The sequence below is a fragment of the Pholcus phalangioides genome, unplaced genomic scaffold, assembly GCF_987345545.1.
Source record: "Pholcus phalangioides strain wild (caught in Gottingen) unplaced genomic scaffold, Ppha-v1.0 ptg000020l_1, whole genome shotgun sequence".
Classification (NCBI taxonomy): Eukaryota; Metazoa; Arthropoda; class Arachnida; order Araneae; family Pholcidae; genus Pholcus; species Pholcus phalangioides.
The window spans coordinates 5,030,428-5,055,214 of record NW_028301613.1 but is presented as its reverse complement, the minus strand read 5'-3'; the positions used below and the strand labels follow the sequence as shown (position 1 = coordinate 5,055,214).

Below are 24,787 nucleotides of genomic sequence, written 5' to 3'. Positions count from 1 at the left end.
GTGAAAACATTTATCTACACAATTATATGCATATAGATGAGTGTGTTCGCGGGGTGTATTCAATTGGGATTCTTTTTTTTCATTTTCTCGTGGTCTTGTCTAGATCGGCGCCGTCAAATTTATGGTTACCGCGTTGTCCACTACAGGGAGGATACGAATTCCAGTGGTTTTTCCTGACAGTATGGGCAGAGGTGGACTTTATTATTATTACTTTTTTTTGGGGGGTAATGATGGTTATATGAGCTACAACTCCTCCTATGTCTTAAGTGATAGTATTATCTTAAGTACACCTATTCCATCTTGTTTATTGTTATTTTGGTGATGATAGAGTTCGAGAATATTCGTAAGTGTTGTATACCATACCTGTTTGAGTTTTTTTGAATACGTAAGCCCCGCGAGGGAATGTCCAACCGCCATATCTGTATTTCGATCGTCTCTTTGGTTTTAATCAAAAAGCACGTTAATGGCGGATGGCTTTGTAGCCAGTTTATTTTTCACCGCAGTGAGTAGTCATACTTTTGAACACCACATTTTAAACAAAACACGAAAATTCAAGCATCTGCCATTTTCCTTCAAAGTATATACCGACAGCTGAAGAATTTGTAAATGGGAAAACGAAGTTTTAACCAAGGAATTCGTCCATACACTCGTCTAACTTCGTCAATGTTTCTCTGGGTTCGTGATATCTGAATATGGTACTCGATGATAACTCTTATCGAGAGATTGCGTGCTCATGTTGTGGAAAAATAAAAGATATCGACATGTAAGCAAGCTAATAACCGCTTTAGAATCGTAGCAATGGGAGCCATGGTTGAGGTTTAATAATGGTACGTGCCGGAGACTTACGGATTCAATACCTTGATGCATAAAATCCGTGATCAATGTCAAAGATGGCCACAGTAGCCTGTATTGTATTCGTTGAATATCGGCACAGGTTTTCTCATACTGTCGAGGCAAATGCGCAGTAATTGTGCTTTTGTAGAAATGTTCTCTCTCTCTCAACCCGTAATATCAAAATTTTGAGCTACAGTGCACACGAGTTCGATACCAGGTTCGTCCTTGTCTGAAACTTTCCTGGCACAGGGGTACAACAGAAACGGCGACATGACCACAAAAAATATTGCTACCGCATGGAGTCCCACATCGAAGAGTTAGTGCACCAACCTCTCGGTGAGTGTAAAACAAGCTACCGTTCAGAATCGGCAATAAATTGTAGGTCCCGGTCTGATTAGCCCTCGTGTGCAGGAAATAACCGTGGTGCGACAAAAAGGATCAAATGATTGAGCTACAGTGCACAGCAAAAGTTTAGACACTTATGAAATTCACGTAATTCGTAATAAAAATAAGTTTTTACGAAAACAGTGAAATTCGTGTTTGCAAAAGTTGATTCTTGAGCTGTTTGAACTGGACCCACCTGGAATCGGTTTTTCAAACGAACGGATTAAAACCGCTGCAGGGGGGTCGTACGCTGCAACGTATACGCTCGATTGAGATGCTGAGAGCTACAGTGAGCAGTTCTGAAAAAATTAAACAGAATATGGAAGCTGAAATCGGAAGGGCAGACTGTTTCGGAAATTTCAGTGCTCTGACAACGTTCTGAAATGTCTGTCTACCGAATATCATCTGGAGGTGGTTTATATAGTAGCATAGGCGGAGATAGACGTGGAAGTCTGGGGGGGGGGGCACGGTGATGATGATAATTCATATATACATTTATAAATTAGATCAGTCGACTCCACCTTTGACGCTCCCCCCGTATCTCCGCCCATGTATAGTACCCAACACCGATCAGGGGGGGGGGGGCATGCGTTACAGATAAAGGTGATGACAGGAGAATCCAAAGACTGGCATACGCAAACTATGTCTGCGTGGCAATTTAGGAGTTCGTGTGACTAGACTCTCAGTGTGAATCGATACGATGCGTACATACGCGTGTATGTGAGAAACAGGCACAGTAGTATTTCAAAAAATTATTGGAAAACCAGCTTTTGTGTGTGCTAAAAACACGAAAATTACAGTGGGCTCGCTCAAGTGTGTGCCATATGGGTCAAAATGGTATTCAGTTATTTTCAGCGATGAGAAGAAGTGGAACCTGGATGGGTCAGATACATGAGTATAATATTTACACGATTTGCCCAAGAAAGCACGGACTAATTGTAATCGTAGACGAGGTGGTAGTTCACTGATGGTTTCGGCTGCATTTTGTTGCATCAATAGCTTCTCTTTACCAAAAGGGTCACCAAAATGCTCACCATCACATATAGACACTGGAGCATGATCTATTACTATCTGGTGAACCTCTAGCTGGTCTCCAGTGAAAGTTTCAGCAAGATAATGTGAACCAGTGGTAGGCTGATAGTGCGTACAGCAGGTCGTGCAAAAGCCTAGTTTAATGCCCAAGATATTGAAGTTTTTGACTGGTCAGCAGGTGGTCTCGATCTTAAACGTATTGAGACTCTTTGAGGCATTTTGTAGAGAGGTCTATGAAAATAATCGATAGTATTCGTCTGTAGAAGATGTTAGAGCTATCTTTGAGAGTTATTGGCAAAATTTTGAGCCGCAGATAATGCAAGATTTAATTTCTTCCGTGGAAACCCGTATAAACTAACTTATTAAGGAGAAGGGACATCAAACCAGACTTTTAATTATTTTTACTTTGCTGAAAATTCGACATTGTCTAAATTTTTGTGCTATTTCTGTTTATTTTGTAATTTTAGTGTCTATAAAGTAAGCGGTTCAATTCTATTAATTTGAAAATAAAGTACATGTTCACCCTAATAAGTGTTAATTTAATTTGTGATTTTGCAATTAATAGTGTTGAGATACTGTGTGATCTCAACTAGTGTCTAAACTTTCGCTGTGCACTGTATCCTAAGTTCACATAATGTATAACTGGGCAGTTATTCAAAAGTATGAAAATATTCATGAAATGATCTCCGTTGTTTTCCATATGTTCTAATTTTTTGAAACAAGTTTCAGGTGGTTGTAATTTCCTGAAACAAAACGGAAAAAGTATTTTATCCTTTTATAAAGTATTCAATTCTTTTTTTGCTAATTTGTTTTACTACTTTGTATGCTTAGAAGAACGTCTTTCAGAATTTGAACTCGCGTTGTATATGTACAATACTATAAATTTACTTTCCAATTCGAGCATGGACTGCGTTTGCTAGTTTTTGAGATGTTCTAATTTTTTTTCCCCCCCCAAAAAAGCGTTAAAATAGTGCTCGACTGTATACATGAAGTAGGTATATGCGCGCTTTGATGCCCGTGTGTGCAGGATATCTTCATAATGGCCTGCTTTGCTGAGATCTGTAAACGGAAACGGCAGCTGTCACTCACTGAGTTTTTATCATTTGTTTAGTGTGCGTGCACGTGAGTGGAGCACATCGTCCAAGATATCCAACCACAGGGTTTCCCTTTTCTTTCCACGCATTTCTTATGGCTCTTTTCTTTTTCCTCCGTAAGTTGCTTGGCTTTTGCTTTCATTGTTTCTGGTTCTTTTTTATCGATTTGCATTTTCTCCGTGTTTTTTTTTAATGATTGGGAGAATTTTTGTGTTTTGCGTTGAATCTTTGAAAAGTAGACCGCTATATCATAAGTTTCTATTCTCTAATCTTCTGCCTTTTGGCACCGATTGATTCCGAATTCTCGTAGGAAATCGGAATACAGTAAACTGCCACGTGAGAATGTTTTCAATAACCTACTCTCGGGCTCAAGTTTTTGGTGGTCGCGGATAATTTAACAGTAACTTTGTGATAAGTGCGATTAATCGATTAATTGGGTCGGTTAATCGATCAGTTGTTAACCACAGTTGAAAATTTTAGTTGAGCTAACCGACTTGAACAATCTGATTAGAAATTCATTATTAAAAGTTTATAATTCAACTTCGGCTGTTTGGTGGAACCAATTAGATGTTCTTTTAAAAATATCTCGCATATGTGACCCATATTTAACCCCAACCGTAGGCCAACTGCATATCTTATCATTTTTTTATCCATTATATTATTTCGCGCGATCTCTGCATGCTTGGTATCATTTGGAAGAAGAATAATGTAGCTTTGCGTAATCATAATTATTATATTATTTTTATTCATTATATTTTACTGTGAGTGATGAACGTTTGCTGCTTAACACGTGGGGATCCGAGATGCTATTGTAAAGAGCCAGTTTTAGCCCGTTGAGCTAAAAACGACCTTTACAATAATTATTAGGTGAAATGTCCTGTGTAATTGAGTTAGTAATTCTTTGTTACAGCAACGAGGTCGAGTTATAAATCCGATTTTTAAGATGAGAAAAAAAACTTCACCAAAAAGAAAATGTTATATACATTTTTAGGTAATACAAGTGATACTACGGGGTGATTATAAAAAAACTATCCCGACATATGGGCCCCTAACTATCATACCATTCACAGAAACTGAATGAAATTTTGGCATAAGGTATTTTGAGGTATGCGCTCAAGAATGATATGGAAAACAACAGTGTCACTCTAACAGTTACGGTTACAGTGAGAAAATTTCGAAAATATCAAATGGCAACACCAAGTTTTTTGTATTGGAATGTGATCTCCATTGTGAAAAACCCTAACTAGAGTTCGAACGGCAACTGTAGCACGAAAATCCCCGGAGCTAGGCAAGGACTTTGCCGTGCACCAGAGCATTAATGTTCGTTTCATTCGTCACACCGTTTCTTCGGCTGAGATCCCAGCCTGATTAGTCCTCCACAAGGTCATGTAGAAAACACAATAAAATGCTTTATTTTATGTTGCTTCTCTGTCCTTATTGGTTGTCCTCACTTTTAGCCTATCTACCGCCGGTGATTTACATGCTACAGTTGCCGTTCGAACTCTAGTTAGGGTTTTTCACAATGGAGATCACATTCCAATACAAAAAACTTGGTGTTGCCATTTGATATTTTCGAAATTTTCTCACTGTAACCGTAACTGTTAGAGTGACACTGTTGTTTTCCATATCATTCTTGAGCGCATACATCAAAATACCTTATGCCAAAATTTCATTCAGTTTCTGTGAATGGTATGATAGTTAGGGGCCCATATGCCGGGATAGTTTTTTTATAATCACCCTGTATATATACAGTATTATAGATAAGACGTTATTTTGCAATCATAAAAAAATTTCAAATTACTTCAATGATTAGCTTAAAAGTTAGAATTTTTTAAACTAAACATCTGCAAAAACAGGCGATTCCATTTGAATCTCCTCCAACTTACGAGATATATCTCCTCCGGGCTTGAGGGGGTTTCAATCGATATTTTGATCTAAATTTTCGACATACAAGTAGATTCAACGAAAACTGGTGATGATTTCCCCCCTGGGGTGGGACGAAGTGCTTACGTTGCTTCTTGCGACAGAGCCTGGGTTGTCCCGCGGTTTCTCCAGTTGAATTTGATGGAAGTTTTAGAAGACGACCACAAAATTTCTTGTCTCCACTGTGAACAGCAGTTCTCGAAACATCAGCTTCCCCACAGTACCGTTTGGGTGCGCTTTCGAAATTAGTGATTATTCTAAATGAATGATATTCTCTAAAAACTAGTACGTATTTAGATCCAAGTGAAGAAACTGCAGGATTTTTGGCAATTACGAGTTTTTTGAATATTGGGGGTCTGTAAGACCAGTCGTGGCCCAGGCTTTGTCCCATGAGGGATATAAGCCTTTTACCTCGAGGGGTTGAATATTGGGGTCTGGTCCGTTTCCGGCATGCCGGAAAAAGCGAGATTTAATTAAAAAAAATTTTGGAATGAAAGATATTCAAGAATTTTCCAAAATCTGCGACTCGAATTTCTCGGCATGCCGGAAAATGCGGGTATTCCGGGCACGCTGGTCCTCCTCGATGTTTTATCGGCATGCTGGCTAACGCAGAGCAAAACGGTAGGCTCTCGCTAATCCGGCACCTATCAGACCCAGATTGTGGCGGATTACTGGAAGTCAAATGAAAAAAAAAAAACCCCATTTAAATAGTATAAATTTCTGCGCACAGATATATAGTGGCACGTTTTCCTCTTCTATTCTCGAAGAAAACCCTCCTAAAAGATGCCGGATTACTGGACGGGCGTGATTATCGAAAGTCTACTATAAAATATCGTTGGCTTTTTGGGTCCCTGTGTAATGCGTGTATTTCACTTTAACATATAGAATTATTTTTTTTTTTAGTTCACGTGTTTTGTGGGATTCCCATCTCCAAGACGGAAAACCATACAGCTACTTATATGCCACTTTACAGGTAGAAAAGAAGGCTTGGGGGGAAAGAGAATGTCTATATCGTGTGACGTAACACATCGGAACGGGTTTGTGGATGGTTGCATCATCGCGAAATAGGTTCCGAAACGGAAGGAGAAAATAAATTCCGTAAAGGGGCCCCTTCCTAGGATGTTATTTTTCGAGGAAACTTCATCCTCGTTGGGTTCGGTAGTGTTATATAGCATGTAGGTCACAGCGCTATTTTTTTTTTTTATCTGAAGGGTTATGGCTGCTTGTTCATTTGAGTCTGGTACTGTACAACAACCGTTCAGGTGCCGTATCAGTGAACCAGATTCTCTTCCAACAGTGTTGTTGCAGAGCCCTTTCAGTATGGAAAAGTTATTGATGAATAACTTTGATATTAAGAACTTCTCTTTTCAACTTCATGGCTCACTACAGTCAAACTCGGTTATGACGACATTGAAGATTCCGTGAATTTTTGTCGTTGAAACCGAGGTTGCCGTTTTCGAGACCCTTTTTTTGACGAAAAATGTAATCGTGTGCAATCAAATTTTGTGCAAGAAGCTGCTATTTCATTATGGTTAGAGCGATCATATTTGATATCGTGAGGAAACGGGAAATCGGGGATCATAAATACGGGATATCACCAATTCTCGCCAAACACATTACTAACTGTCAGGGAAATCGCCTAATATGGTTAACGAATAACCCCTCAGCGAGAAATACGGTACCATCTGCAGTGATTTAAAATGTATTTCACTGGGAGAAAATTTTGTGATTGCTCGTTTTTGGATACCAGTGTTTCTCAAAGTGCCTCGCCACATAGAGCAACAGACCTACAAACAGTACAAATGTAATTCAATCATAACAAATCACTCACTTCACTTCTGAAATATAAATGGCGGCATTGAAAAATCGCCGCTGTGGTGGTTGAGTGGTGATAGTGACGGACTCGCATCGCGAGGATCTGGGTTCGAACCCCACCGTCGCCACAGTGGTGGTCGGCTGAAGTTGGTTTCCTGTGGTTCCCAACTTCGATGCGCAAATGCGAGCCGATCTCCCCATTAAAAAGTTTCGCCACAGAGAGCAACAGGCCTGCAACCATAAATTAGTCAATCATTGCACTTCACTCATAGTTAGACAAACTGGTGGTAGAGGGCAGCGCTACTCATAACAAGCATTACACAGAAACAAACTTCACGTCAAGTTTCACTACACGTACACGCACATTCTAACATGTAGCAATTCGTTAGAGGTTCCGCAGAGTAATATGGGCGAGGTGCATGTGTGGTCTAGTAGTAGTGGCATTGAAAAATCGAACACAACACTACATACGCACTCAGACTGTTAGGTACACACACAGTTACACTTCCGGCACAACTCACAGTAATCGCCCATAGACAGTAGACCGGAGTTGTGCTCGGTTTGAACTAAAGAAAGGTTCTCAAAGTGCGCATCGCGGCTCCTAGGGGCGTCGCGGTGAGCTTGCGATATTCATATGTGCCTGTTCGTTGCTCCGAAGTTTGCTGTTTTGGCCCGATTTATTTCCCCTTTTGGCAGCCCAAAATATCTCCAAAAACGTCGACACTTTATTAGTGCCAAGTTTGTCTTCGACAAAGAGCAACTTAAATTTTGTGATTATTAATTGTCTGTGTATTTTCTATGGGATTAGACCAGTGTTTCTCAAAGTGTGCACCGCGGCTCCTAGGGACGTCGTCAACCTTTGTTAAGGACATCGCGGTGTGCTTTTGAAATTTATAATTACCTATTTAGTGTTTTGAAGTATTTTTAAGACTATTCTGGCGAGACGTTGTCACGTCAAACGAGCCACGGATGACAAAAGTTTTAGAAGCACTCCTCCAAATCCTCATTGCGATCCGCCCCTTCTCATAGGGTAACGACTCACACTTTGGGAACCACTGTATTAGGGTAGTAGACGTGACGAAAAAAAAATCTTTTGTGATAGGGATCATTCAAGTATTACGTAAGCATCGGGGGGGGGGGGGGTTCGGATTTGCTGATTTTTGTTGATAAGGAGGGAGGGTGGGGTTTGAAGGTTGCTTACGTCATCAACCACCCTTTTTTGAAGATATGAAATATTCTAAGCTGCTGACGGGAGGGGGGGGGGTCAGTGTTTTGCTGACAAGGGGAGGGGGGGGTCAAAAATATGGCTGAAAATCTGCTTACGTAATACTTGATGGACCCATAGTCGTATCCGAGGAGCAGCAAAATTTCTAGGACCAGCCCTGGGTGTCAAAAACGTCGGAAAAACGTGTCGGTACATCAGAGTTCGTGCCGTTTTCATCAGGCTCATTAACATTATTCTTAAGGGGGAATCAGAACAGACCGCCAGTTATTGACGTTATTACCAAGTTTTACTGTACATGGTTATTTCGTATGACTCATTTGATGGTGGATCATGTTGTAGGGGAGACTCCCCCCCCCCCCCCCCCCACACTCTCGTCATTTAGGACTCTGGAGTTTCTTTTTTCTATTTTATTTCAAGCGCGTATTCGAACCTTTCATATCATGAAATTATGTTTTTATTGTCGGAATGAAGTTGAAAATAACGAATCTTATTGTTCTTCATGGGAAACCGATGACTGATTCGTGTGTGATCTTGAGAAGTAGAAGAGAATCTGAACTGTTTGAAACCGCAAAAAAAAAATATGACGGCCCTGACCCGCAGTCCCGCGCAGCGGAAAATCGGTTTTTGAGGTGAAGCTGCGCACAGTGCGGTCGATGTGGACAGTGAACGGCTCAAAATTTGCGTGACCTCGCTCTCTTTGCAGCGCGTTCGGAAAAAGGAGTCGGTACATCAAAGGATCTGGCTTATTCGTGCTCATTGTATTTGGACTGCGTTTTCTCCCCACGACGCGCATCGCTGCCTGGTGGTGCAATGATCGGTGCTGGCGCGCGCTCCGAACAACCTGCTCGACCACTCAAACCTCGTTCTGTTCAAAGTTGTTCTGCTGCTCTTTTGTAGAAGCCGCTACTAGTTTTTTGCCCGCTGCGGTGCCGTTCAGCACATACGATAGTGAGGGTACGCATTGCTGCGCTGTGCGCAACTCCACCTCAAAAACCGGTTTTCCGCAGCTCTGCGCTGCGGGTGTAGACCCGGCTTGAAAACTTCAATGAGTGAAGTGTCGTGGGAATTATACTCTTTCCCTTCAGTTCAAATTGTGATTGTTTGACAAATATATATGTGCTAGCAAAAATACCCGGAACTTCCCGGGTTTTCTTCAATTGCTGGGAGGATTGAAAAAATTACAAACCATTTTAAAGGAATAAACTGTTATACTGGCATTATTAAGGAAATGGCAAACCATTGTAAAGGCATATGCATGCCTGGAACGCATTGTTAAGGAACCACGGTAACCAAAGTAAACATTCCGAAAGTGACTGTTGGGGCCTAGGAACCATTGTTGCCCGACGGTTTTTCGCCCATTTCGGGCACTTGTCCAGCTCTGGCGAACTTTTGAAGTAGCTAGTGGTTCAATCCCCCGGTCCTGTTTGGTATATATGCAAAATTTGGCGGCGATCAGTCTAAAATTGTAGTTTTGTATAAAGGACAGGCATGCTTTCACATTTATATATATACTAGCTATAATACCCGGCGCTGCCCGGGTTTTCTTCAGTGAGGCTTTTTGGATCACGTGATATCTCCCTCTTTCTTTGAGGGACATGCAAACCGTGTCTAAGTTAGTCAATGTGTCAACTTCCAGCGTGAGTCATGAAGAAACAAATCTAGATTTAAAGACACGTAGAAATAAATATATATATTTTTTCCTTTTTTAAGGGCGCTAAGTATTTCGGTTCTCCTGCCCCCACCCCTGAACTTCAAGTTATCCATCTCTGCCTGTTTCTGCTTCAAAAAATGCTTAATTAAAGCTGAGGAATTCCTTCGATGTACTTTACTGGCCCTTAATTAATTTTAAAACATCCTAAACTATATGAATTTATGAAGTTGAATATCAAAAGACAATACGGAGACATTAATTTTTCATGCTTGAGAAGATATAAATAAAAAGTTGAAATCAATGTTATTGCATGAATATCCAACTCAAAAGTAGGTCCGGCGAATTACTTCATATTTAATCTTCTGGGCTTCGTATATCTCTAAGCGAACTCAATAGTTCAAAAATCGAGAATACAATTTTCAAAATTATTGATGTGGCGGAAAAAAAACCCCACCAAATTTCAGCATTTCTACAGTGAAATCGGCAATTCTAACACTGATTTCTATGGGGGAATCATTCTTTGCCTGCCCCTCAAAATGATGATTCTGACGTCTTCTATTCAAAAAGCTCTCATTACTGGGAGTAAATGTGGCAAACCATTATAAAGGCATAAACTATTATACATATACTAACAGGATTAAAGAAGTGACAAACCGTTGTAAAGGCATATACACGCCTGAAACGCATTGCTAGGGAACCACGGTAACCAAAGTAAACGTTCCGAAAGTGATTGTTGAGACCGAAAAACCATTGTTGCTCGATAGTTTTTTTTTTGCCCTGCTCTGACGAAATTTTAAAATAGCCTATCGTTCAAGTCTGGTCCCATTTGGTATGTATGCAAAATTTGGCGACGATCGATCTAAAATTGTATATTTGTATAGAGAACATCACACACAGGCACAAAATCAATTTTATATATATACCCTTATAGATAAGATTACATGAGGGCATATACTGAATAATCATTCATTCCGTGTGTAGGGGGGAGGTGCAGTGCACTGTGTATTCATTAATTACTGGGAGGGGAAGCTCGGAAACCGCCCCCCCCCCCGCACAAAATTTATTGGGGGCTCTCAAGTAGCTTCAGCACCCAGGTTCGGGGGCGCCTATGTCCGTGGTCCTCCATCATTCCCGTAAGGGTGGATAGGTTTTCCTTATTTTGTGTGCCGCACAACCTATTTTAACTAGAAAGAAAGCTGATCTTCAGAAGTCCCTCTGCAGTGGAATCGAATGTCCGACCGACCGGAAGAACCACGTGTGGCGATACCATTCCCACTGGAGGAAAAGAAAACACGGGCCAATTTATCTCGTATGGGAGAGAGTGGCGATTTCTCGAACCTCTTTCCATGTACTGTCACTGATGGTCGTTAATATTCTCAGCTTCTGCGTTGGGGCCCGTTGTCGGAGAACCCGACACGGGCAAGTTAATCAGAAACTTCTTAACTTGGTGTCGCGTTTCTTTGGTGTTGTCGTCCACGCCCGTTCTTCTCCTTCCTGTTCCTTATTAAACTTTTTTTCTTTTTTTTTTTACAGGCCTGTTTTTTTTAAGTATAAAAAAAACTGGCAGTGCATAAATTAATGACCCCTGAGATAGAGGGCGCCGTCGGACATCAATCATAACCGCGTAATGATGCCATTAATTGAGGGAGAGAAAAAAAAATTGATTTTTTTCCCCTCTCCTTCTGAGCTAAAATTAACATGTTAATTCCCCCCCCCCTCCATCCACTTTCAAGTCTAAATGCGTTCAATCGTTGTAAAGCGGTGGAAAATTGATTTCTTCGCCGTTCCCATGAAAGTTTATACCAGGGGTTCGTAAGGGTCGCGGGAAGTTGGTTGAAAGTTGGGTCGTTCAAACAAACTAGCGGCTAGGGGCTCTTGGGCTATAGGCTCCGATCCAACCTTGATTCGCAGGGGCTCCAAAGATGGGTCTTATGAATCGATTTACAGCCGGAGATTTTAGAGCTGTGGCTCGTGATCCAAACTTGTTTGGTCAGACACTTACAGCCAAGGGGTTTGAGCTTTTTTTTCTTCCTTTCAAACCGAGTACAACTCGGGTCTATCGCCATAGGCAATTTACTACCTAGTGAGTTGTGCCTGAAGCCGGGTTTTCCTAGGAGCAGGTTTCCTGTGCCGCGCGCAACGTGATTCGCCCTGCGCGACACACCGTCCACTCACCAATAAGAAAAGCAGCGTGACTGTTTTCCTACAGAGCGCAATACGCCTCACGACAGCGCTTTATGTCGGGCGTGATTGGGCCGACTGCTTCTGGAGGAGTCAAATGCGTCGTGCGCCGCGGTTTTTCCGATATTCTCTTCACTCTTGTGTGTTTTCTTTCCCTTCCCTTCAAACTGGAGGAAGCAGACGACAGAGTAGCTGATGCCCGGGCCATATACTATAACATAGCTGCCCTGATCTGATGCGCCACGCTAGGAAAACACAAATGCGTAGTGTGATTATGTAACACGTTTCTGCCGGCGCGAAATGGTCCAATTCGGTTCACGCGGCGCAAAAAACCTATTTTAGGAAAACCCGGCTCTACAGTCTGAGTGGGTATCTATCTAGTGTTGTGGTTGATTTTTCATGCTGCCATCTATTTCACAAGTGAAGTGAGTGAATATTTGTACTGTTTGTTGGCCTGTTGCTCCCTATGGCGAAACTTGTAACGGGGAGATCGGCTCACCTTCGCGCCTCGAAGTTGGGGACAGCAGAAATCCAACTTCAGCCGACCACCACTGTGGCGATGGTGGGGCTCGAACACACCCCTCCTCTCCCCCCGCAATGCGAATCCGTCACTATGGTCACTCGACCACGACAGCGGCAGGGTTTTGGAGCTATGGATCATGACCCACCCAAACTTGATTCATAACAGCTTCCGTACAAATCCACTTACAGCCAAGGATTCTTGAGCTTATGAGTCACGACCCGAACTTAATTCGCACAGGCTTCTGAGAGATGGGTAGTACAAGACCACTTACAATCCCGTTATAAATACACGTATTGCGTCACTGGTTCTACTAATTTCGAAACACACAGTCCCATGGGTTGCGAAGCTGATCTTGATGATTTCTGGTCGCCCCCCCCCCCCTTGTCAGCAAAATTTCGTCATCAGCTCTGCCCCTCTGAATCCTAACTCATATTTTCATAAAGGGTGGTTGATGACGTAAGCATTATCCAAACCCCCTCCCCCCCCCTTGTCATCAAAAGTCAGCAAATCGGGAAACCCCCCCCCCCTCCCGCCATCGATGATGACGTAATACTTGACCGGGCCCAAAGTGGAAATTTCCCCAGAACGGATTAAAATTTAGAATTTATGAAAAAAAAATTTATTATCACTTTAAGTGCGACCCCACCCCCTTCCCCCAAAACGCTGGGCCTAGGTGAGATCATACCTGTCGGCAGTAGCGTATTTACAGTGGGGGGGTGGGGAACTATGCGGGCTATAGTCCAGGGCGCAAGATAAGAGGGGTGGAAAATGTGGGGAAAGAATGGCCAGGAATATTAGTAGAATAAGAGAAGGGCGGCGAAGTTTGTATAACCATCAATAAATCCGCTTTTGCTCAGACAGCAAGGAACTAGGTCAGTGAGTGACCTAGAGAGAGTTAGCAAGCAGGTGAGTGAGCAAAAGGATGACTTATAGAGCTTGAGCAAGCGTGCGAATGACCGAATTAGTGACCTAAAGAGCACGGGACCATGTCAGTGAGCGACCTAAAAACAGTGTACAAGCATGTGGGTGATTATAAGAGTGACTTTAGAGACACAGGTGTGCAAGCATGTGAGCAGCCAAAACAGGAGTGGGACAGTACATGCCAAAAAAATTAGTTGAATGGGAGAAGGGGGGCGAAGTTTGTATAACCATCAATAAATCCGCTTCTGCTCAGACAGCAAGGAACTTGGACAGTGAGTGACCTAGAGAGTTAGCAAGTAGGTGAGTGAACAAAAAAAGTGACTTATATAGAGTTTGAGCAAGCGTGTGAATGACCGAATTAGTGACTTAAAAGAGCACGCGGGACCATGCCAGTGAGTGACTTAGAGCGTGTGACAGTGCGTGAGTGACCAAAAACAGTGTACAAGCATGTGGGTGACTAAAAGAGTGACTTTAGAGACACAGGTGTGCAAGCATGTGAGTAACCAAAACAGGACTGGGACATTACATACCAAGAAAGTTAATAGAATGGAAGAAGAGCGGCGAAATTTGTATATATATATAACGAAAACAGTGCAAGCATGTGCTTGACCTAAACAGTGCCAGCATGTGAGCGCCCAAAAGGTGTGCAAGCATGTGAATGGCCAAAAGAGTGACTTTAGAGACACGGGTGTTACTTGCAGGAGTGAGTGGGAGGCTCCAAAGCCAGAATATGCGACGTACGTCGTTGCTCCAAAGCCAGAATATGCGACGATTGTTATCGCATAACAATCAGTGCTACTGCTGAACAATCGGAAAGAATTTCAAGGAAAAGTGTAGGAAACGGTATTACGAGGATTTTTACTGCAGAGCATCTCCATGCAGCAGAGGGCTTATTGCAGAGCAATGCAAAACATTCTGCTTTGGGGATGGGGCAAGTGAGGTTACAGCACAGGGTGGTGAATTGGAGGAAAGATTATAGTCAAGAAATTTAGACGGCAAAAAACCATAAATGCGCTTCTACCTGTCGCACACCACCAAGAGGACTGTCCCGTATAAGAAAAAACACTACAGGTTGGGAACCCATTGACACTGCAGTAAAAGAAAAAACAATCGCCAGAAATAAAATTCACGTGAAAAATCCTCGCGTCGAAATTTTCCAAACAATAAACAAACAATTCCCCCCCTCAGCAACAGCGGCGGCATCTCGAGGTGCGCACGTAGTGATGTTGATGATGATGATCGCTAGCTCTCTTTCCTGGCGTTCGCCAACATACAGAGGGTCTCTCCCCCCCTCCCCCCTCCGTGTGCCAAAAGAGCGCGCGCGCGCGCGATCGAGTAGTCACGCCAGTTTTTTTTTTTTACTTCTTTCCTCTCTCTCTCTCTCTCTCGGGAAGAAGAGAGGGAAAGGGAGGAGGAGAGGAGGAGGGAGGATTTTCAGTCGTATGTGTTTTTCGGCAGCAGCGGCGGCATCCATCTTGGAACGACGACTTTTTTGTGTTGCGGGAACCATCATGGTTATGGATGCGATGATCATTGTTGATGTTCCGTTTGTTGTTGACGGTGAGTGTTGGTTTGTGTTTTATGTTTTTTCCGATTGTCACTTTCGGTGTCTTTTTGTCATTGTTGTTTCTGCCGATGGAGGACGATCTTTTCCCGATACGACGTGTTAGGAGTTCTTTTTTTTGAAAAGAAGAAGAAAAAAGAAACAATATTCTGTGTGTGTGTGTGTGTGCTACGTGAAAACTAGGTTAGTGTTGTGGAAATGGAAAGAAAGAAAGAAAAAGAAACAGCACTTTGACCCAGAACTTGACATTGGCCAGTTTTTCTTTTTTTTTTTTTTTATTATTATTGTCTTTTTTAATGAATTGTCTTTTTTTTTTTTTTTGAAAACGGGAAATTGTTTTTTTAAAATATTGTGAAAAGATATTGAATTTTTTTTTGAATGTCGGGGAAATTGTGTTGTTTGGGGGGGGGGGGGGTTGGCGGAAATATGGCCGTCCGTGGTGGATGGGATTCTCTTGTTGGATTTAAAGAGCGGTTTTGTTTGTGTGTTGAGGTTGTTTCCTCACTTGTTTTTAGAGGAGTGTGTGTGTGAGGTTGAGTCATCCTCCGAATTTGTTAGATTCCATGGGATTTCCTTTTTTTTTTTCTCCCCCCCCCTCTTCCTTGGGTTTGTTTTAATGGCAGATGGTTTTTATTTTTAGTGTTTGGTTTATTTTACTTTTTCCTCTTTGAGGAAATGGGAGATCTGAATCCTTGAAACGGATTTAATGAATACCATGGAAGTTATTGGTCCGGTTCCAGAATCTTGTAATGAGATTGATAGTTTTGGTGAGTTCTTTTACTGATTTATTTGTGGAAAGAGGGAATCCTAGTTATATGGTGAAAGTATGGGGCGATTCACGTAAAACTGGCTTTACAACAAAATGAGCTGTATTGTACATGCACACTCACTTCCAAAAGTTAAATCACGTTATGGCTTATATAACATTATGACACATGCTCTTGGAACATAAACATGTGGTACTCGCATGCTGCAGTCCCTTCATGTGGAGCTGTCAGCACTCTGTACCAGCATATAGTGTCTTACCCAGTTGTATTGCAACCTTGGAAGTAACAGTTGTGGAGGTCACTCATAGATTCCGCTTAATTACTATAGCTATATACCGATTACGAAAACAATTCCGAAGCAAGTGAAACAGCTGACCGGAGACATGGCCACTGTCAACCAGTGTTACCATCCCCCATCTGATGATTGGTGTATTGCTATAGTACCGAAGCGGAATCCACGAGTGACTTTTACCACTGTTACATCTATTGTTGCAGCATCACTTGGTGACAGTGGTGGATTGAAGTCAGTCGAGGTCCCGGGTGCAAAAGAAAATATTGGGCCCCTTAAATTAGAAAGTAATGTAAAGTTTGGGTTTTTCTGGGCCTCTGGTGTGCGCCCACCGTTAAATCTACTTCTGCTTGATAAGACAATATTTGCTGATAGTGTAGTACATGCTTTTGTGTTTTATTAATTGTCCAATCCAGAAGGGCACTGTTAAAGTGGTGTGGTGTGTGTATAGTTATGTTATATAAGCCGTCGCGTGCTTTCAACTTTTGGAAATGAGTGCAGTTATATACCCAAATCACGCACTTTAATAAACCAATCACATGTAATATAAAATGAGGTGTTCTCAACAAGGAGATGTCGCACATCTCTCCCAGTGTTTTTACTAGTGCTCCTGAAAGCATGTTGCACAACAAAACCGAACTAGGAGATAGTATAAACATTGATGGTGAACATCTACAGATGTTTATTTTTTTTGCCGATGATATTGTCCTAATATCTCAATCTTAAAATAATACTTATTATAGTGTACAATTTAGTTTACCCCCTTCGGAAAGAGTGGAATCATATATTTATCTTGGTCAAGCTATTCAAACTACTTGAATTTAGCCGAAGAAAAATAGATGGCATGTATTGCATTTGATAAAATTAAAAGAACTCTGATAGAGATTCAAAAATTGAAATGAAGAAAATATCATCTTTTCAATAGTCATATTCTACTTCCAACGACTTACGGAGCTGAAACGCGGAATTCAACGGAAAAGGAAGGAAGAGGAAAGCGTGAAGTTTGCACATTCAACGCTCTATAGCATGGTGAGCTATGTCAGCAAACTTGATCACATGAATGTCCATGCAAAAACAAGCTTAGAAGATGTTGTAAAGGCAATATATATAAGCAAGAGCAGATGGGCAGGCTACATAGCAAGATTCAAAGAAAACAGCTGGTTTTGTAAATATGGTCAACGAAAATAAGGTAGAACTCCAACAAGATGGGAAGATCCAATTGTCAGGGTGACGACCTGGGAGTGAAAGGCTCAAGACAGAGTTACAATATTTGCAATGTGCATCTGTGGCGAGAAGCCAAGGATGAAAGCACGGATCCATCTAGGTAATGAATATGAGGTTTGTTCAAAACCAACGGTTTTGTGCATAAACCAATAAAGCTAGGGAGGCATGGTTTGATGCATGTATGTAGGCAATCCTAGTCTGGGACCTGTTTAAGTCTTATTTTTTGGCCCAGTGCAAAAACTTTCTTGTGGCCCTCAAAAATTATTTTCACTTTGATCCTCCAGCATCTTGGCACATCCAGGTTTACATTACCACCTGAAAACGACTATCAAACTATGTACTACATACTATATTTACGGTAAAAAAAACCACTTGCCAATAAACTTGGGCTTATTGCCAAATGCAAAAAATTGTAAGTGTATCCCTGGGCAATTAAAGTTAAGAACCACTACTTTATGATCATGGCCCCCTAGAGGGTAAGGCTGGTGGAAGCAAAGATTCCTATTAATTTTGGTTCTCCACATTATAAATTCATTATAGAAGGGCCCGTGAAAAAATATCTATCGTGGGACCCGCCAAGCTAAATACCTTTAAATGGTGTAAGATAGTATAAGTGGGTTTTTTTCAAAAAAGTCTCATAAAAGTGGCCTGAATATAAATTTTCTTCCATATTAAGTATCTTAGTTGCTGAAAATTATATACAGTATCGAAATTTCTCATTCTTATCACATTTTCTAATTTTGCACAACATTCGGATGCTCTGTATTAAGCAAATTCATGAATGAGGATCGCATCACACATATGTGGTAGTGTATTATCTCAAAGACCTTTTTTCCCCCTCCACAAAGAAACAGCAACAGTAGTGACTTCACTGTCATACTAAGGACAGGTGGTCTTATGATCCAAAAGACCAGTGTATTAGTAGTTACATTATCTCATAGATATTTTCATAGGAAGCAGCACATTTCATACTGTGAGATGAATATTCGTAATTGTAATAATCGGCTTGCATTTCAGTGAAGAATAAAACTTTCAAGTGGGCTTCATTGAGAATATTGGAAGGAACGGGACAGTTTTTATACCAAAAAAAAAATTACAGAGAAATACTGAAATGTCCCATAAATACTGATCATATGGGCATCCGGAGAGATCCTTTCTCTTTCATTTGTATGACATGTTTTCCTCAGCAGTGAAATGTTTCATGACCAGAGTCGAAAAATCTGTAGTTTGCTACAGAGTTTTCGAGTCTGGAATGGGCACCTATGGGGTATACAACGAATTTTTTTACAATTTTGTAATCGCACGGAGCAAAGAAAAATTGAAATTTGCTTACAATGAGAAGTCTGTTGTACAGGATGAGTCAAATTGTTTGTCCATAGAACTTAACACTGTAACAGCTGACTTTAAAAGTATAAATACGGGAAAGGGAGACAGTTTTTCATTAGTTTATGCCAGTCATCTTCAACCTGTTGCTCTTGGAAGCATCAAGAGTGCTCAAAGCTTGTGTCAGATTTCGTGCTCATGAGCCAATCAAGTGCTCGTGAAAACTTCATCCAAGGATTATAATTATGCAAATTTCAAGCATACTCGTGTTAAAGTTGTCGTAAGGGTGCTCTTCTACCTAGTTGAATAGTTGAACCAAAACAGTTGAAAGTTTCAACTAGGTAGAAGAGCACCCTTACGGCAACTTTGACAGGAGTAGAAACTTTCAAAAGTTTCAACTAGGTAGAGCCCTACCTGTTTCACCTTGAAACAGATAGGGCTCATGGGGCTCAAACATGGTGGGGGGGGGGGACAAACAGTTTGAATCACCCTGTGTAATGATAATTATCCCAGTTATTGGGAGCTCTATTTATGATAGATTAGTTTTGTATTAACTGTTTTGCAATGTTGTGGGTGAATATCATAAATTTATATAATCCCTCTTGATACATCACACTAGTTAATATTAAATTTTTTATATTTTGAGAATGAAATAAGCTCTGTTTTTCATGCTCAATTAAATTTCCATCTGGCAGGTTGCGCAAAAAACTTATGAGTTTTGTAGATTTTGCACTTACTTGCCCTAGATCATGTTTTGACCAAAGATCACTCTTTGCGAACACCCAAGTGCTATCCAACGACATGAGATATTTTCCACGCATTTTAGAGAAGCAATCGAAATTCAAAAGCACAAGAACTGCTTCAACAGAAAGGATGAAAATCAGCAGTGCTTGGTTTCCCATTTTAAAAATGGTGAGATTGAAACCCAAGCATTATCCAGAGCCCCTAGGAACAATTTCGGCCAGTGAGGGGAAAATCTGGCTCAACAGACCAATTAGAGGAGGCATAAGTAGTAGCCTTTTGTCTGCCGTTACGTAATTCTTGAAAATGTTCGCCACTCATGTGAACGAACCACCGAAAGACAAAATCTACTTCACGTCTGCCAAAAAAACCCGAAAACTTTTTAAATTTAATTCTGGAATCAGTTGTTTTCTCCATTCAATTAGGCAAAATAATTAGACACATTAGTATGAATAAAAACCATTTTTGCTAAGCGAACTCCTTGTACAATTTCTTAATAAAGCATATGTCTTATCTTAATGAAACCCAACAATATGAGTTGCATCATAAAAATAAGAGTAGAAAGTTCCTTCTCATTTCATTAGTTTTAATAAAGGTCAGTGAAGTTAGTACCACAAAGTTGCATACCAAAGTAGTATTAGATAGCTAATATGTAAATAGATCAGTATTTCAATTTTCAACATAAGATTGCCATTTTTTTTTTTTTTTTGATATCTCAAATTAAAAGCAGACATTACAATAGCTTGCTTATTTTAACTTTACATGATATAAGGACTCAAAAAAAGATGGCGAAATGTGGGAAATATTTAGCCATATGCACAGTACTAAAGTTATTACAACCAGGATGAAAGCACATAAAAGAGTTACACAATTAGAGAAACCTTGTATTCTGGGTTTTTTAGTAGTATTTTATGATCTTTTCCCTATTGCTTAAGTTGATAATTGCAACAATCATAATTTAAATTTGCCGCTTCGTATAAGAACTATACAACGCGTGTGTGTATTGAATGCGCGTTTATGCACTAAAGAACAACTGAGACTGAGAATGAAAAGAGGTGTTTTTTGCGTGTGTAGTATTTTTTCATTATTGTTAAGGGAAGTGAGCTTGTTAAAAACCCGTACTTGAACAGTTCTGATCGAAATACACACCACTTACATGAAAAGCTCCTACAATCATTACTATTAATGTTATTGATTGACTTCAATAATAATAGAAATATGGAAAAAAATAAATTGGGGAAAACTCTATCCATCAAAATATTGTAGTTCTAATGATTGATAATTATGCAGTTATAATGTAATATTGTGCACAATTATTTTTTCTTAATTTTTTGCTGTTTTTTTCCATTTCTACTAATTTTTGCACTGGTTTTTTCCACTGGTGAAAACCCAACCCTGGGTTTCAGTAATTTGAGGTAGTCTCTGTCCTGTTCATCTCGGATTACCTAGACTCATCTGTATCACACACATCTAACGGACAAGTATACAACTAATTGGACACATATTTTATTCGTATGAAGCAAGTTTTTACTGTCAATGTAAAAGCTTGAGTGCAAGATGTTATGTGTCTCAGATTGATAATACAAATTCATGTGTCACCAGCTCAAAAGTATCCACCGTTAGGAGAAAAACATTTTTTTTTTTTTGTTAACCAAAAAATATCCATAGCTTTTTGTTGTTTTTTTTTTACGTGGAAAAGGTTATTTAATCAAATTTCAAGCAATTTTTCTTCTCTTTTGTTATTTTAGGCCATGCCACTCTATTATATGCATTGAGGTCTGGGCTAAGATGAGTGTTGTGCCCAATGTAGCCAATAAGAAGAGAAAGAAGCAGCAAGAATCAAAACCGCAGTCAGCGTTGTGAGTAGAAGTTTCTATCATTGATGTGCCTTGATGTTGTTTATGTAATTGTTTATCGCAGCTCCTAAGAGTGTCAGGATGAGCTGGAGATATTGATGTGTGCCATGTCTCTTGGATTTTCTGAAAATTTTTTCTTTTCCCCGAATTTCGGCCATTGATTGTAAAAAGAATCTCTACTTTTGGGGGGGGGGGGAATTCTCAACTAATTTTTCTGAAAAAACACTGTTGCTTTGATTTTTAATCCCAAAAATGACTTGACAAGTGTAATGTGAATCGCCACCATTGCCGAATCGCAACAAAAAAAGATTTAATTTTCGCAGGGTAGAAGTAAAATTTGCCAAATAGTCACCCTTCATTCCATCTTTTAACATCCAAAATTGGCAAAATGAGTTGTATTTGCTTGGACCATATGTTCCATTAAGTCTGTATGTCCAGTTTCGGGTACGATAATTTTTTTTTGGCAAGATTTCATTTGAGAGTAGTAATTACAGGTCATTTTACCTACATTGGCAATTACGAGCATGATGTCACGTTTTTGCGAAGGGAAAAATCCCTGCATTGTTTTTCAAAAATTCCTTTCACATTTATTTTTGTACAGTATTTGAATCTGCGAGGAAACCTCCTTAATTTTCATTCTCCAAAGTTGGCAGCTATGTGTGTGTGTGCCTATTTATGCTTTGAAATGGTTCCTTTATAGATGGAAATATCTACTAAACTATTCTGGGGGAGCTGGGAGATTTGCACATGCTTCTGGATAGGAAAATCGAGCATTGCATGCACATAATTTATAGGGGATATTTTTTTCGGCTTCCTTACACTACTTGTATAAATAAAAGTATTATTTGCCTCAAAAATTTTAAGTAAAACTTATGTAAAAAAAAGTAAATTCCTAATTTATTTGAGTTACTTTGTGTTATTTTTGACGTTTAACTTCTTTCTCTTAATTATCTAGAACATAAATAAGTAATTTTTTTCTTAGAATCAAATTCCGCTACAATGGAAATTATATAATGAATGCAGAGCTCCCATTCGTCCTACTATTCCTACTTTTTGGTAAAATGTGATACTTTCTAGGGTGTATGTGGACCATTTGCTGGTTTATTAATTTTTTATTTGGTTAGTTTGAGGGTTGCAACAAATAGAGTAATGATTAAAAACTTCTTCCTGGTTGAAAAAAAAGAAATTTACTTACTTCATGGTCTTATAACAGTAACATTCATCATTCAAAATTATGGTGCAAATTTTATGTATAGGTTACATAACAGTTTGCATAACAAAGCAATTGGGTGCATAGGCCTATTCTAGGTTTTATGATTCTGATGGTGCCCAATTGTCTTCTGTATTTTAGGACATGCTGAGGCATAAACAATATTTACAATGCTCAACAAAAAGCTAGAAATGAAATTGCTTCATTTGTCAAAAATGATTACACTGGCTTTGAGCGCTAAAATTTAAAATCCTTTTGAAAAAGGGATGGACAATGCAGTAAAACCATCTGGTCCACCTTGACTTATTTATATCGGACGTTGTAATTTACACATTTTTCACTGTGCTCTTGGAAGTGGTTCTTTCTTATACTTCATAATTTGCTGCATGCATTGTTGAAGAGAGTTGACAGACTGGACTGTGGAAGACTCGAAGAAAAATAAAAAATAATAATATATATTGTGAAGGGAGACAGAAAAACTACCTGTGTGTGGTTGCTAGTACCCTTATTTTGCCCGAAAATTATTTTTGTTACCAAGTCATTTTGGTTTTTAAACAAATCCTTTTTAAAAGGGATGGACAATGCAGTAAAACTATCTGGTCCACCTCACCTTGACGTATTTATATTGGGCCTTATAATTTACACATTTTCTTTTGGAAGTGGTATCGAAAGAGCATCATTCTTAAAAAACTTGCATATCTTCATAATTTGCTGTGTGCATTGTCGAAGAGTGTTGACAGACGCTACACGTTGGAAGATTCTAAAAAAAAATTTAATATATATATATTGTGAGGAGAGCAGAAAGGAATAGAAATGAAAGTACTTCATTTGTTAAAAATGAATTACACTGTCATTGCCAACAGTAAATTCCCTTTAAGAAAGAAGCATGTTCCTTTAAAAAAAGATGGATAGTACAGTAAAACCTTCCAGTTTCTTTATTTACATTGGACCCTGTAATTTACAAATTTTGCATTGTGCTTTAGAAAGTTGTATCGAAGGAGTGTCATTCTTAAAAAATGTTAGTGTCTTCATAATTTAATGTGCATTGAAGAAGAGAGTTGAAAGACTGAACATGGTTTTTTCTGTTTTTTTTCCTCTCCCCTCCCCCTTGTCCTACTTTTTAAATTTTCAGAGTGGGAGCCCTGCATATAGCTTCTGTTAAACATTCCTAAAGTAAGTTCATATAGAAACTAGCTGATGTAGTTGCTATATGTACCTTTACACAGCTGCAATCTGTGCAAAAAAAAGTGTTTCCCTGATGCAGTAAGAACTTGTGGAATGATCAAGCAGCTTTTGTTAGGAACCATGCTATGATTTTATGCATGTTCAAATATTCTTTCGCTGTGGTTAATTGGCAGTATTTTATTTATATAAAATGGTACTTCAGTTCAAGAGTTCAGTGCGTTCTTTAAAGTTACTAATTTTGAAATTTCTTATTGAACTTTCTCTTATGAACAATTATCACATTGATTGAATAAAAATCTGAAGGTATTATTGATTGCATGGTTCACATCCTACAACATTTCTCTCATGTACAGTGGAACCTTGATAACTCGATATTCGAAAGGGATCAAAAAACATGTAGATTTAAGTGGATGTCAAGTTGGCAAGGTTTTACTTCATTTCATCTTTGACAATTTTTAAAAATCATTTATGTATGCATATGTGTGCCTGTACATTGTTGAGCAATATTTTTGTTCCATCATCTACATATGCATCATATGAGTATTCATAAAATGTTTAGATATGCAATTTTTTATTAGAGGTTTCTGTGTTGAGGATAATCTTGAATCTGGCAGAAAAAGCATGTCTTGATTGCTGGGAGATCTGTTATTTGTGAATGAGCATTGTAATTTTTCTCATTCTCACTTGAAACATTTCAGTCTACCTTTCTCGACCCCACCTCTTGTGTTAAAATTTCAGAAATCCCTCTTTCGTAGTCTATAGGTTGAATTTTTATGTTCCAATCAATGGAATAACGGGAAGTAACCCTACCCAAAGGTGTGAGGGAATCTTCAACACGTATCAATCAAGAAACAATGAAGCAGAATTTTTGAAACACACAGGAGTTTAATGTTGTAACCTTTGTCAAACTGATCAACACACAGGTAATTTCTGAAAATGAATTTGTTATAACGCAGTATAAATCATGTTCGGCTTAAGTTGGAATCGGCTCCCGTTTGTTGAGGTAGATTAGGTTTTTCCTCCATTGAATTTAGTATTGTGCCAG

General features: G+C 39.6%; 1 protein-coding gene across 3 annotated transcripts in view; it reads left to right on the top strand.

Moving 5' to 3' along the window:
* The window catches only part of LOC149070815 (uncharacterized), an 84,819-nt gene that overhangs the window by 24,039 nt on the left and 35,993 nt on the right, over positions 1–24,787 (top strand). For 2 of the 3 annotated variants that reach the window (XM_089248731.1, XM_089248728.1), the window contains exons 1-2: positions 14,997–15,143; positions 21,240–21,350. In XM_089248731.1, coding sequence (XP_089104857.1) covers positions 21,280–21,350 — 71 coding nt within the window. In that variant the 5' untranslated portion in view covers positions 14,997–15,143; positions 21,240–21,279. Of the gene's footprint in view, positions 1–14,996; positions 15,144–21,239; positions 21,351–24,787 lie in introns of those variants that run through there. The other variant, XM_089248730.1, reaches the window with a different exon arrangement.